General features: G+C 34.0%; 1 protein-coding gene across 1 annotated transcript in view; it reads right to left on the reverse strand.

Moving 5' to 3' along the window:
• Positions 1-15,032, reverse strand: part of WDR37 (WD repeat domain 37) — an 80,007-nt gene that overhangs the window by 9,907 nt on the left and 55,068 nt on the right. Inside the window, exons 11-12 of the mRNA XM_044677424.1 lie at positions 1,100-1,234; positions 498-612 (exon numbers count right to left, since the gene is read on the reverse strand). Coding sequence (XP_044533359.1) covers positions 498-612; positions 1,100-1,234 — 250 coding nt within the window. The remainder of the gene's footprint in view (positions 1-497; positions 613-1,099; positions 1,235-15,032) is intronic.

The raw sequence follows: 15,032 nt of genomic DNA on the forward strand, positions 1-15,032 counted from the left end.
AAAAACACCTCTGATCAACTAATTCATGACAGGGTACTAATAATTGATAATACTTACTGTAATCCTATCTACAAGAAGTAATAATTCCATTTTAACAAGTAATGCCACACACTGATAGCCTAATAAGAAATATATGTGTGTATACATATAAATAAATAAGTTTTATATAGATATAGAAAGAGAGGCATGGGGGGGGGAGGAGGAGGGAGGGAGGGAGAGAGAGAGAGAGAGAGAGAGAAAGAATGAATATGTGTGTGTTCGGCTTACAGTCTAGAGAACTTCCTAGTTGACCCTCAAATCAAATACACATGTCATAGCATATTTCAACTATGTGTAAAGCTAACTTTAGTTGGGGTTAATTATTCAGTAATTAATAGTTATCTGGTTTTTTCATACAGTTTCACACAAAATTTATAAAATTCCAAGTTTATAGTTACTCTGTAATAAAACCATAGGGATGATGCAGCGCTCACTTTGAATAGTAATAATTCAGTTACCTGTCTGTTACTTCGAGGGAGCCTTGCTAATCGTACTCCTGACATGTCAAATAATCGAACTTGCCGGTTGTCATGTGGAAGAGCAATGATTTTTTGACCAACACACACATTAATCCTGAAGAGAAGAGATAAAAATAGTTTATGTACAAACCTGCCAAGTAGGATTTCATAGAACAATTTTTTAAGTCTACTAAAAATGAATATTTACCACTTTTTGTATTTTACTGAAAAATATGGTATTAGATATATTATCTGAAGCAAGGGACGAAATCACTCCAACATATGCAGCTGGTAGTCAAAGTTAGACACAATCATATTACCCTACCATATTACAAATATTTGTTTTCTACCCATTATTAAGCATGTAATATAGAAAGAATCTAGCTTTAAAAAAAGCAAAAAACCATACTATTCCAGGCTTATTTTATTTTTGTCAAGTGAATATGTAGTTGAGGGTCAATGATGAATTCTCCTAGTCTCCTCCAGACATATTTATTTACAAAGTTACAAGTTATATGTTTTGGGAACGTACATTTAATACTTTCCAGAGCATGAGGATACTATTTTTATATGCCTTTACATAACAAATACTTTTATTTTACCTGTTTATGGCAGAGTCTGTACGGATAGTTGCAATTGGGGATCTCATATTTTTTAAATCCCATACTTTTACAGTACGATCATCACTGCCTGAAACAACATTGTCCCCCACAGTAAAAACAGCAGACGTCACGGTGCTAAAAATAAAAAATAAAATATCTGTTAAAAAATTCAATACAGGCTTATTTCTGTTTTAATGTTTTCACAGACCATATCATATTCAGTCCACATTAAATACAATGACTTTTATAGATTTCTAAAAGGAGTATTATTGATGTGTTCATTTATATTATTTAAAGATAACTAATAGTGTCTTCTACTCTACAAAGTGTCTTTTCATACTATGAAAATTAGAACTATAGAAATAAAACTTATATTTGGTAAATTCCATTTCCCTTCTCTTTCACCAGGCAAAAAAGTTTATTCCATTAGCATTCTAAATAATTTTTGCTAAAAAATGGGGGGGAAAACTTAATGAAAAAATATAGGCTGAAGCCTACATGAATTCATATATACATATATATATGAATATATGAATATATGAAAGATTGAAGAAAATGGTATCCATGTATGTGTTTTATGAGAATTCCATAGTAATTTCAAATGTAACTTTTATTCAAATCAATCAGAAATTGTGTTTATATACATAGGCAATAAAAATAATTTATTACTCCAGGGTCTTACTGAACATTTGGACAAAAAAAATGACAAAAAGTTATGATCGGAATTATTCATTGAACTTTTCTGTCATTTAGTTCTTCAAATAACTGTTAAAAAAAAAATCAAATTGTCAGAAGGATTAGATGAGTCCCAGGGAGCCAAAAAGAACCCAAGAGAAGAATCAAGTGTAGGAAGAGAATTTTAAAAATCTGAATTATTTGGAAGAATAGCAGGAGCAGGCAAAAATAGGGGAGGCAAGGACTAATTTCCTTTAGCTTTATGCATCTTCTAAAATTTATTACTGTATTGGTCTGAATATATAACACCAAAAAGTGCCACATCTCAGATTTCTTTGGAAAGAAAAAATATGACCATATATGAAAATAATTACACAAAACTAATGCATTGAAAAATATTTTCCATAACCATTTTTTAACACTTCTTTCTATTTCAATAGAGGTTTGATTAATTTTTTTATTACTATCCTCTTCATCTTTGTAATTTTTGTTGTCTTTCTTTTATAAGACTGTAATTATAGGCCCCACTAAGGTTTTTTATAAGTCAAATTCAGATAAAGAGTAGCTATATTTGCACCAACATGACTCCTTTCAACAGAAATACGATGTAATATACACATATAATTATATATTTATGTCCACATATATGTGAATATAAGTGTGTGTGACTGAGTGTACACACACACAGAATACTTATTCTTAATGACTAAAAAATTTAAGAAATAAAAAATGTAAATATTATTAAAAAGTTCTCTAATAAAAGCTGTTAGGACAAGAACTTACTACTTGACAAAAATTACTGGGAAAATTGGAAAACAGTATGGCAGAGATGGAGACAGACCAACATCTCACATCATATATACCAAGATAAGATCAACATGAATATATGAGTAAGACATAAAGGGTGATACCATAAGCAAATTAGTGGAGTAATGATTAGTTTACCTGTCTGATCTATGGATAAGGGTAGAATTTATAACCAAACAAGAGATAAAGAGCATTATAGGACTTAAAATGGACAATTCTGATTATATTAAAATAAAAAGTTTGGGTTAAAAAATGCAATCATATAGAAGGAAAGCAAAAAGTTTAGAAAAAAATTTTACAAGTATCTCTGATAAAGATCTCATTTATTAAATATATAGAGAACTGAGTCAAAATTATTTTAAAAAGTCATTAAACAAGCAGTTTTCAGATAAAGAAATCAAAGCTATCTATAGTCATGAAAAAATGCTCTAAATCATTCATTAGGGAAATGCAAATTAAAGCAACTTGCACCTATGAGATGAGCCAATATGACAGAAAAAGAAAATGATAAATATTGGATGGCAAATATTACTCTAGTTTTTACTGCTATATCTAGATGAAATTAAATAAGGCATTCAAAGTTATATTCGATGGCTTCATTATTTTCCAAGATCTTTGATTCTTTATTATAGTACTAATTCTTCAACCAACATAGTGCTGTTTCCACAGGAAAAATGATAATGCCTGTTTAGTGTGGGAAATTAGCTTTCCCTTGGTCAAAAAGAGAAAAAGATTTCATGAAAGACTGTGTTTGAAACTCATGACAGAAATCTTAGTATTTCAGATGATAAGTTCAGACTCTGTTTATTAACTCTCTTTCCTTTTCTCTCCTTCTTTTACCTAAAAGAACAATGTTATTTTAAAAAAGGGCCGGATTCAGATCTTTAAGGGCATAAGCAAAAAAAGATGGTTTTGATTCTTATAAGGCTTGAGGCAATAGCCAAGCTTTATGATACCAGGAAACTAATGTTTTTAAAGTTTTTCAAAATGATTACTAAAGTTAAAAAAAAGTTGTCCAAAATCTATAAGTCTAAGTCAGAGTCAGAGGAACCTACAGCACACAAATATGTTAACACTACCTCATGAGCCTCAACAGTCATAGGGCCTAACAACCTGGTGTCCTACTTTGAAAAAGAACTGACCACTGTTTTGAATAATATATGAATCACTTTTCACGACTGCATGTATGAGCTCATAAATCAAAAGCTTGACTAATTTCCACCTATTAGATTTACTGGCATATTCTCTAGTTGGGGGTCATGCACATCAATTTCTTAGAATTTAGTAATTCTAATTTAAAATGTCAGTTGTTCCTGTCACTTCTGCTGTACTATAAGAATCTGATTTCATGTTCTATTCAGACTACTTATTAAGATTAGCACTATCCATGTCACAATGGCCCAGTTTATGAAAGCCCTCTTAATTTAAATTGACATCAAATTAAGGTCTAATTAGGACTAAACTCTATTGAATTAATGATACAAAGTTTCCCAATGTAATATCAAAGTGCAGCAAAGCTACTAATGGAAAAGTTGACATGACACCTGAATCAATGAGATTCACCAAAACTTTGTGATCATCTTCACACACGATATGGGAGCTGTAGTAGGTATTCAGGTGGTGTTTTTATCTTTTTTTTAATAGGGCATATTTTCTATTTTCCAAGTATGTATCCTTTTAAATATATCTAAAGAAACACAACAAAATTCCTATAACACTTTCTTGTCATGTCTCCCAAATTAAATGGTAAGCTTCTTGTGGGCCAGGACTAGGTCGTACACATGCCTTTTTGGTATTCCTGTAGCATCTAGCAGAGAACTTGATGCATTAAGTGTTCAGAAATTCCTTAATTGGTGGACAAAAGCAAACTATGATAACAGATATTTTTAGGGTAATATAACAGAAGAATTGTTGGCCATTATCTCATTATTATTGCATAATAATGTTATTATTATGTTATTATTATTAGTATTAACCTAAATAAAGGTTAATAAAATATCACAAAGCATTCCTTAATGTTAAATTTATCAAGCACCTTAAAATTTTTCTGACAGAGAGTGGGAATAAAGAAAGAAATCTTGTCTAAACAAATGACATGCATTCTGTCTCCAAATCTGATTGAACTCTGATCCATATGACTTTAGTTACTGGGAACCAGATATATCATATTCACTATATGAAAGTCTATTTTACTATTAAATGCATCAGAACCATAAGAGTAACTGAAAATTGCATACAGTGAACAGCAACAGCTAACATTCATACAAGATGAACAACATCCAAAAAAGTCTTCATTATCTGTAAGGATATTTAGTAGAAGCTAATGGTAGTTTTTGCTACTCAGTTAAGAACTACATTAAACCTGTCAATAATATCCAGTTATTAAATGTTACAACCCAGAGAAGTTAGATTTTTATAAAAGTTCACAAAATACACACACACTCCCAAAAGTATTTGTAGTCCTACTATACTTCTGTTATATTTTTCTTTTGGGAAGCAACACTAAAAATCTCAAATCTGACAAAATCAAAAATGGTGGGATTTCCTATCCTCAGAAGCACAGAAGAATCCTTTCATTCTATGCCACAACCTACAGGGAAAAGTTGATACAGATGCCTGGAGTCCTGATAGTCTCACTTATAACAATAGTATCTCTCCCTAGATTTCTTTGGAATCTGCTAAAGAAACCTAGGCTCCTGGTTTTAGAAACAGAAAAGGGAAACCAGATTCCCTCAAGCAATATTTTCTTTTGAATGCCTTATTTTTCCTTATTTTCCTGTCTCCTATCTACACCACAGCCCACATTTAATATTTAAGTCATCTGTCCTGGTTTTCCCCATAATAATAGCATTATGTCTAGAGTCCTAATATGGGGGAAGGAGTGGATAGAAAAGGGAGGTGAGGGAAAAAATATTAAGCATGTAGTATGGTATTAACAGAATGAGTATTTGTCTTCTTCATAATAGGGTTGGAAGCTCTGATGTTTACTTCCTATATTATCCTTTTAAAAAATATTTTTATTTTATTTTTTTACCAATTATATGCAATTACAAATTTCTATACGAGTTTTCTTGTCATATGATCAAACTTTTCTCCCTCCCTCCTTTCCCTTTCCCTTCCCAGTGCTGGCAGGAGATTGAATCGGGGTTATACGTGTATTATCATGCAAAACATATTGTCATATTGTTTATTTCTGTGAGTAATCTTATAAAACTAAAACTCCAAAACATAAGCCCAAATAAACAAGTGAAAAATCACGTTTTGATCTGCATTCTACCTCCAACAGTTCTTTCTCTGGAGGAGGATAGAATTCTTTGTCATAAGTCCCTCAGAATTGTCCTGAATCATTCTATTGCCAATATTTAGCTCTATTATCCTAAACAAGTCACTGAACTCCTTCTGTGCTTCAGTCTCATTTGCAAAATGAGATCCTTGGATCTTAGAGTCAAAAATGACCTCAGACAATACCAAGTTAAACACCCTTCTTTGATTTATGAGGAAAATGAGGTCCAAGGAAGTTCACTGACTTGCCCAAAGTTCACAGGGGAAGACTGAATGCAAACACAAGTCCACTGAATCCAAATCCAAAGACCTTTCCAGGACTTTATACTACCACTCACCTATTATGAAGGAATTACTTTATAATTCATAATGACATATATAAAACTGTTCCTCAACAACAAAAACAAAAATTTCCAAGCCATGCCCCTGTAAATATGTGGGAGAGAACTATCACAGAATGATCACAGCCTATTTATTTATGTAGGACAGGGCCTATGATTTTATTAGTGGAAGCATCTCCTCGTAAGAAAACTCCTTCTTAAGAATGCAGATCAGCAACTCTTCTACAATTTTGAGTTACTTTATATAACTCAATTGTGTTAAAAATCTGGAAACCACTGACTTGAATGAGGAAGAGGATCCTTGATGCAGCAAGGATGAAAGTAGCTACTTGAGGGACCATGATCATAAATTGAATTTGGGTTCTGGCTGTCACCTCGGATTTGCAATGATATAAGCACCAGCAGCATCCCTCCAACAAGAAAAATATGTTTGGTCAGTGAATCAGGAGAACAATAGAGGATTTGAAACCAAAGAAGTCAGTCATTCTTATTCTTGACTTTTGCATGGAGAAAAAAGCTCAACAAAATGAGAAAAGAACCTTCCTCACACTAGAGGCCTTCTGAGAATCTCCACCGTCTGAATCAAGTTTAACAAAAAGGCTGACAATTTGATTCCACACTAACTCAACCTGCTGGAGACAGATGGACTCCAAGAAGAGCCAAAGGAAGGCAGATCAGTCAGGAGAAGAAGAGGCTGTAGCTAAAATGGATTAGGGCTTAGAAGTTCTAAGACTTGTGACTTTTCTCTGGGTGTTTCTCATGCTCAAATGCCTTTGATCCTCAGTTCCTTAAACATGTCTCCTCCCTACACTCCACCTACTTCACGGGGTTGTGGGGAAAGAAATGCTCTATAAGCCTTATAGATATAAATGTGAGTTATCCTTATTAGTAATAACACCCCTAAAAATCTGAATGAGATTGTATGCTTATGCCATAGACTTCAGGGAAGAAAAGAACATAGAGACCTAATTCATTTTTTGAAGACAGTCCTAGGAGAAAGGAACTCAGAATGAAAGAAAGGATAATAGGAATAATTGCCAAAGGAAAGAATGCAAATACTCTAAAAGTACAAGTGAAGAAAGGGATGCCTCAAGGAACAAAATCCAGGTGTAAAAGAGGAGATATGTCATGAAGGCACAAGATTTTTTTTTAAATCTAAAAAAATTAAAATGTCATCATTCCCTTTAGCATGCTTGTAAGATATTAAATAACCCTCAAAATATCTTTAAGTTATTATTTCTATCACAGAAGATAGAACTAGACCAAAGAATGAACGTTTCAAGTACAAGGAATCTATGGCAAAATGTGAAATAATATTTAAAACTGTTTAAATTATCAGCTGACATACAAATCAATTCAAAAGCAAATATTTAAAGTACATATGATGACTTCATTAAAAAACTAATTTTATTATGAATGGGTGGGGAGAACAAGTCAGGATTCTCAAAGGCAGTTATCAGTAGAACAAAAATTTTGACATATCTTACTTAGCTGGGAAGGCTTTGATTAGTGCCCTGTTTTGAACTATAGGTTCTAGCTAGATTCAGAGATGCTCACCATCACCAGATTGATGAGAACAAATGGTGAAGAACAAATGATATAACAAGAAGAGCAACAATTAATGTATATGCAGCAATTTAAAGTTTGCAAGGTGCTTTACATATATTATTCCATTTGAGTTTTCGACTATCTTTCAAAGGAAGTACTACAGATATTATCACTGCCATTTTTAAACATGAAGAAATCAAAGGTTTTCAGGAAGTCACTTGCCTACACTGACAAAGCTGGTAAACATGAGAGGCTCAAGTCTTCCTGGCTTCTAGTCCATCACTTCATCCTTATCCCGCAGTACCTAACACTATACCACAGTCTTCCCACCTTCAAAGAGTTTACAATTTACTTAGGAAGATAAGGTTACAGGCACTACAGAATAAGATGGTAACTGCCAAATTGCCAAATAATTGGTATAACCTAAATGCTCAAATAACACCTTTTCCAGAAATCTTCCTTATCTTTCAGTCAATGACTTGGGCCTTGCACCCAGCATTTTATCTGTGCCAATCTCATGCACTCAGGAGATTTCGTTTTGAATTATCTTCATTTACTTATGTGTTATATCCTCCTAATAGGCTGTCAGCTGCAGAATAGCAGGAGCTATGCCTTATGTATTAATATGCATAGCCCTCTCAACAGATCATGTGGAGTTTTATATGAAGGTTCTTAATAAATGTTTTTTTCTTGACTTGAATTCAATAGCTCATAGTTCAGAGTATAAAAGGGCCAATCAGGGCTGACTCAGTAGATAATGAATAACAAATAAACATAATTCTCACTTATTTTCTATGCTACTACTTGCAAAGAAATTAACAGAAAATGGGGGCTGTCTGAAAAATCAGAAAACTTTGGTTTTGCTCCTTTCAGATCTAGATACCTAAAAAAGAAGGTTAAAATCAGATCTGAAAGGTATTAAGTACTTATAGACTTCAAATAAAGTTAAAGATGCCTTTTGATTTCTCTTTGGACTTTGGTCTTTAGGTGGCTGTAGTTATGTTAAACTTTCAGTTAATATTCTGCCAAATTAACAAAAGGAAATGTCAACCAAACATCTTCTAGCCCTTTGTTAATGGAATGCTAAAAAGCATTAGGTTTTTAATAACTCATAAGCCTGACAGCTACCATAGGACAAGAAAAAAAAAAAACTAGAAAAGAGGCAGTAATGCTCAAGACACCCTTAAAGTACCAGTCCCGTAGGGAGTTTGGGGCACTGCGGCTGCTACTCCCTGGAAAAGCTTCAGACTCTGCCAAACCCCAGCAAAACTCATTTATCTTGTCGCGGCGAGCAGCCGAGCAGACACCTCCAGCTGACAGCCCGGCACTTTCTCACCACACACCACTGCCCGATCTGGAACATTCTGTTCCCTCCGTGGGTCTCAATCAACGAAAATACTGTAATGCTAGCACTCCTCATTAGGGCTAACAGCTGTCTCCCCAGTCACACAGAGACACAAAACTGTTTTGCATAACAATCTGCTGAAATTTCACACACAGGAAAAAAAATATGATGTGGAAAATGCTGGACCATGAAATGCTGATGGAGAGTGCTTTGGGGGCATCACATTAAAAAAAATTAACACTATAGTTTCTCTTTCTGAGTTCTACAAAAGCTATTCTGGAAAATAAACTAATATTTGTGTATAAGAAAAAAAATATGACCATCCCCAAAAGAGCCAGGGTCTAATCAGTATAAGATAAGTCAAATTTATTTCAGGACAAAATCACTTCAACACAGGATTTATATTTTTCAAGTTTCATAAAACTTTTACTAACATTTTTAAATTATCTGTGAACTTAATTTTATTATTTTGTTCATCTCAATTACCAAGTCAGTTACTACTGCAAGTGTTCTATATTACTACTATAAAAATATAAGTAAAGCATCTGTGGCCTAAGAAAAGTAATCCTCTTTAAAACACACAAACTGAGAACCAAAATATATTTCTACTAAGCCTTAATTGCAAATTCAGAATTTGCTAACACACTGGAATAAGTAAGTTCTATCCAACCTCACTCAAATCTTTCTGGCAAACATTTTTTTATAAAAATACAAAATAATATATGTAAGCAGTAAGCCAAATTCTCTAAACTATCACTTTAAGTAAAACGTGAAACACTCAATTAAAGTCAATTTACATCAAACAAGTAAATTGTTCAAAATAATTCACAAGCAGAAGCAAACTTATTTTCTGGTAGAGAACAGAGTGGTATAGCAGAAAGAATCTGGGCCAAATTAGGAGAAGGAGACCTAAATCCAATTCCACCTCTGCCACTAGCTAGATGTGACCTTAGGAAATCTATTGTCTACCAAATACTCCTGAGGGCACTCTGCTCACTTCTTTAACATCATTTTTTACACCAAAACTTCATCATTCTAGGTACTACTTTTATTCATACAGATTACAACCTCTCTGTAACTTAGTAGATGAACATTAGGTTCATCTTAACATTAAGTTCATCTAAAATTAATTGGCCAATCTGGTTATGAGTTGTTCAAAACTAATAACTAATTTGGATGACTTTGGCACCACAGATAGTTCTCTCCATAACCTTTATTCACAGCCATTGTTAGGAAGAGTTTCTTCATTGTCATAACCTTTGGATAGGTAGAGTCTCCTATTTGCTCCATGGAATGCAAGTAGGGCGTTGTATACGTGGGTATAAATAATAACAAAGATGATCATTTCAAATGATTCTCAACTTTTTATGATAAAAGAGGTTTGGAAATAGACATTTCACTCATTTAGACTTGGCTTCCCCTTCTTCCACCAGTCATTCCAACTTCTTAATTTTACAAAAGAGAAAAGGAAGCTCAATGATGTTAAACAAATGTCAGAACTGTCTGTTGCGCCTTTGTTCCAAAGCAATCAAAAAGGAGTAAAATGACTCATAGTATAAACCTATGAAAATATATAGGAGCTCTTTTTGTAACTGTAAGCAATCATAAAGTGCCAGATATGTGCAAGGCACACTATTCTAAGATTTGGGATTTTAAAAGGGGGGGGGGGGGGGAAGAGGTATCTTCCCTCAAGGAACTTACATTCTCCTGGACAAAAACAGTGTGTCAATCAATCAACAAAAATTTATTAAGCATTTATATGCCAAGCACTGTTCTAGAGAAATAAAATAAAGTGCAAAAAAAAAAAAGATGAAACAATTCTTCTCAAGAAGGGAAATAGCAAGTACATATATAAGAGCATATAGATAAAGAATAAATATGAAGTCATTTGGGAGGAAAGATGCTAGTAGTTAGGGAGATCAGGAGAGACTTCCAGTAGAAAGGAAAATGGGATTCAACAAGCTGAAAGTATAGGCAGGGGACTGGCCAGGCAAAGGCAAGGAGTACAGGCAGGAGATGCTGTGTGGAACAGAAAGAAGGCCAGACTGGGGGGATTACAGAGTGCAGGAATGAGAGTAACCATGAAGTTCCAAAGACCGGTTGGAGCCAGGTGTAAAGGGCTTTAAGAAGCTAAACAAAGGAGCTTATATAGTATGCCAGAGGCAATGAGAGGCCACCTGAATTTACGGAGCAGGGGTATGGCAAGGTCAAATTAGTGCTAAAGAAAATCACTTGAGCAGCAGGAGCAGGAACAGTAGTCTTAACAAGCCAAATAGAACTGGCAGGTTCTGATCGTCCCAAATAGATGTTACAAAGTAACCCAAATGGCTTTCCAGCAACAGAGTTCATATGCTTTATTTACTCAAAGAGGAGCCTCTTGGGACTTCATTCAGAATGTACTAAGAGGTTTTCTGGTTTTCTAGCCCAAAGGAGATCAAAAATAGCAAATTTGAAGTGAGTCAAGAGGCTATTAAGGGCAGGTACACCGACAGCAACAAAGTTGAAGCAAAATCCCAGCTAATAAATGATCAAAGAAGAGGAACAGGCAGGTTTCAAAAGAAAAAATCCATCTATCAACAGGTATACAGAAAAATACTCCAAACATTAATAATAAAAGAAATGAAAATTAAAGCAATTCTGAGGCTCTGCCTCATACCCACAAGTTTGACCAACTAAAAAAGAAAAAAACAATCAGGGTAGTCACTGTAGGAAATCAGGCATATTAATGTACTGAGGGTGGGGCTGTGAATTGATAGACTACCATTCTGCAAAGCAATTTAGAACTATGCCCCACTTGGGTTTCTACCCTAAAGAGACCAAAAAGGGGGGGAAAGACTCGGTGTAAACCTATAAAAATATTTATAGGAGCTCTTTTTGTCATTGTAAAGAACCGGAAACTGGGGCAATGAATGAACATAATATTGCATATGACTGTCATGGAATACTATTGCGGCATATGAAAAGGATAGTTTCAGGGAAGCCTGGGAAGACTTATATGAACTGACGCAGGGCCAACTGAACAAAATCAGGAGAATAATTTATACAATAACAACCTTGTAAAGACAAACAACTTAGGAACACTTTAGAATACAACCAATGCAATTTTTACCCATGAGAGAAATGATGATGAAGAATGCTAATCTAACAGACAGGTGATGGGCTGAAGAGGTAGAATGAAGTATTTATTTTTGGACTCGAAATAGGAATGTGTTTTGTTTGATCATACATATTTTTTTACAAGTGATTTGTTGTTCTTCACTTTCTTCCCAAGGGAGGTAGAAGTGACAAGGAGGAAAAAAAAAAGAACTCACATTAAATAATGAGGAAATTAGATACTATTTTGACTATTTTGATATTAAAAATAAAGAGCTGAATATTTACAAAATATAAAAACCCAGATTATCAGAACAATAGATTTAAATAACCCAATCTCAGAAAGAGAAATTGAACACAAACAATAACTGATCTTACCCAGAAAAAAAAGAACCATCTGAATTTACAAAGAAATTCTATAAGACATTCAAAGAACAACCAACTCTAATTTGAGTTGTTTGTAATAAATAATAAATTGTTTATAAAAACAGAGAAGGCTGGCATGTTCTTACTTTCTTCCTATAATTATGAAACTGATATCTAAACCAGAGAGATAAATCAAAGAATGAAGGATATAGATATCTCTAATGAATATTAAGGCAAAAATATTAGGAAAGAGGCTATAGCAATATTTTCAGGTTGCACTTATACCAGCAATGCAAGATGGAATGAAAAATAAGAAAACAATAAACATAATAGTATACACTAATAACAAGAAAAAAATCACATGAATACATCAATAGATATAGAAAAAGCTGCTGGAAAAATATATTCTTTTATATGAAATATACCAGAAAGCTTAGAAATAAATGAACTTAATATAGTCGTCTTATAGTACTACTCTTAAAGTAAATAGCATATAGCTAGAATAAAGTTATGCAATCTATAAAGGAGAAATACAAAAGAGCTTTCAATTAATTATATTATGATCTGATCATGAAATAAGAAAGGATGTACATATAATGTTCCTAGTTATATAACAATAGAGGGAATAATTATAGGAAGCAAGATAAAAGTATTGTTCCTTGACAATATCTTTTGGTGTCAGTGTGGCAAGGCTGATATCTTTGTTCCAGAAGATAGGAAGATCTGGGTTCAAGTTTCACCTTTCATATATGACTATGTAGCCCAGATAAGTCGATTAATTCCTTGGTCCTTTAGAGGAAACCTTGAATAAATTACTTAACCTCTCTCAATTTCACCTGTAAAATGAGAAAGTTGGACTAGCAATATTAAAGAAGCATTACTGTCAGAGAGAGGGAAAGGGAGAGGGAGAGGGAGAGAGAGAGAGAGAGAGAGAGAGAGAGAGAGAGAGAGAGATCAGACAAGTAGGAAGAGCATCAGGGGTGATCCAAATCATAAAAACCCAGAAAGAGGAAAGTATCAAAAGCATCAGAGGCTGAAGAGATGTCAAGGCAAAAATTAAGCTAAAATCATTGAATTTGACCCTGGAAGAAAGCCAGGATGATAGCTAGTGGGGAGGAAGACATAAAGTGGAAGGTGTTTAAGTATGAGGACGCCATTGATATGTTTATTGACAGCAGGGAAGCATTTGAGAAACTGGAAGAGACTGAAGTTTAATGATGAAATCATACTATGGATGGGCAGTTCAATGACACAGTGAACAGCATGCTGGACCTGGAGTCAGGAAGATTCATTTTCCTGAATTCAAATCTGACCTCAGACACTTATTAGCTATTGTGAACCTGGGCAAGACCCTTAACCATTTTTGCCTCCATTGCCTCATCTATAAAATGATCAGAAGAAGGAAATGGCAAACTGCTCCAATATCTTTGCTGAGAAAATGCCAAATGGGGTCCCAAAGAGTTAGAACTTGACTGAAAAACAACTAATAATTTTGTGGCTCCAGGTCGAGCTCTTTGTACACTCTGATACCTAACTACCTGAGATATTGCACTGGACAAAGCCTTTGAGTATACCTGTGCATAGAGACCAAGAGGATAAAGACCCAAGCAGGGGTCTGAGAAGTATGAGAAGAGCCAAGAGAAAGGAGTGTCACAAAAAATAAATAACAAACTAGTGATAAGAACACTAACCAAAACAGTCTAGAGGAAGGCTAAGCTAGAAATAAATATAATATTTGGCATATCTAATATAAATTATTTTTTTTAAATTTACCTTTTCTATAACTATCATCTAGTTTAAAATATAGTTTTCCAAACCCTATATTTTCCCTCTAAAAGCATCAACAGAAAACTATTGGGGTAGCTGGGTAGCTCAGTGGATTGAGAGCCAGGCCTAGAAATGGGAGGCCCTAGGTTCAAATCTGGCCTCACACACTTCCCAGCTGTGTGACCCTGGGCAAGTCACTTGACCCCCATTGCCTACCCTTACCACTCTACCACTCTACTGCCTTGGAGCCAATACACAGTATTGACTCCAAGACAGAAGGTAAGGGTTTAAAAAAAAAAAAAAAGAAAGAAAGAAAACAGCACTTTCAGACCATAACACAAAATTAATAATCTATTTTTACCTTACAGAAATATGCCAGTATTTTATTATCATTCTAAGAATTTTGCCACATAGAAGTCAGAAATTCAAACTTTTTAAAGCTACAAAGATATGAAGAATTTAATAAGAGAAAGAAAATCCTTGCTTTCAAGCATTTTAACATATCCTGAACTAATATGAGATTTTGTCAATGCCCACATGTGTAACTCTATGTAAATATTGTCATATTATTATAAATGGAGTCATCAGACCACCTGCTGATGAAATTTAATGGCCAGTAACCACCTCAACTATCAGTATCTTTTTTAAAGCAAGTGAAGCCAAAAACTAAGAGAATAATCTTCCCAAACTCTACAGGGAAAATTAGGTC

Source organism: Gracilinanus agilis, chromosome 5 (assembly GCF_016433145.1).
Source record: "Gracilinanus agilis isolate LMUSP501 chromosome 5, AgileGrace, whole genome shotgun sequence".
In the NCBI taxonomy this organism is placed as follows: domain Eukaryota; kingdom Metazoa; phylum Chordata; class Mammalia; order Didelphimorphia; family Didelphidae; genus Gracilinanus; species Gracilinanus agilis.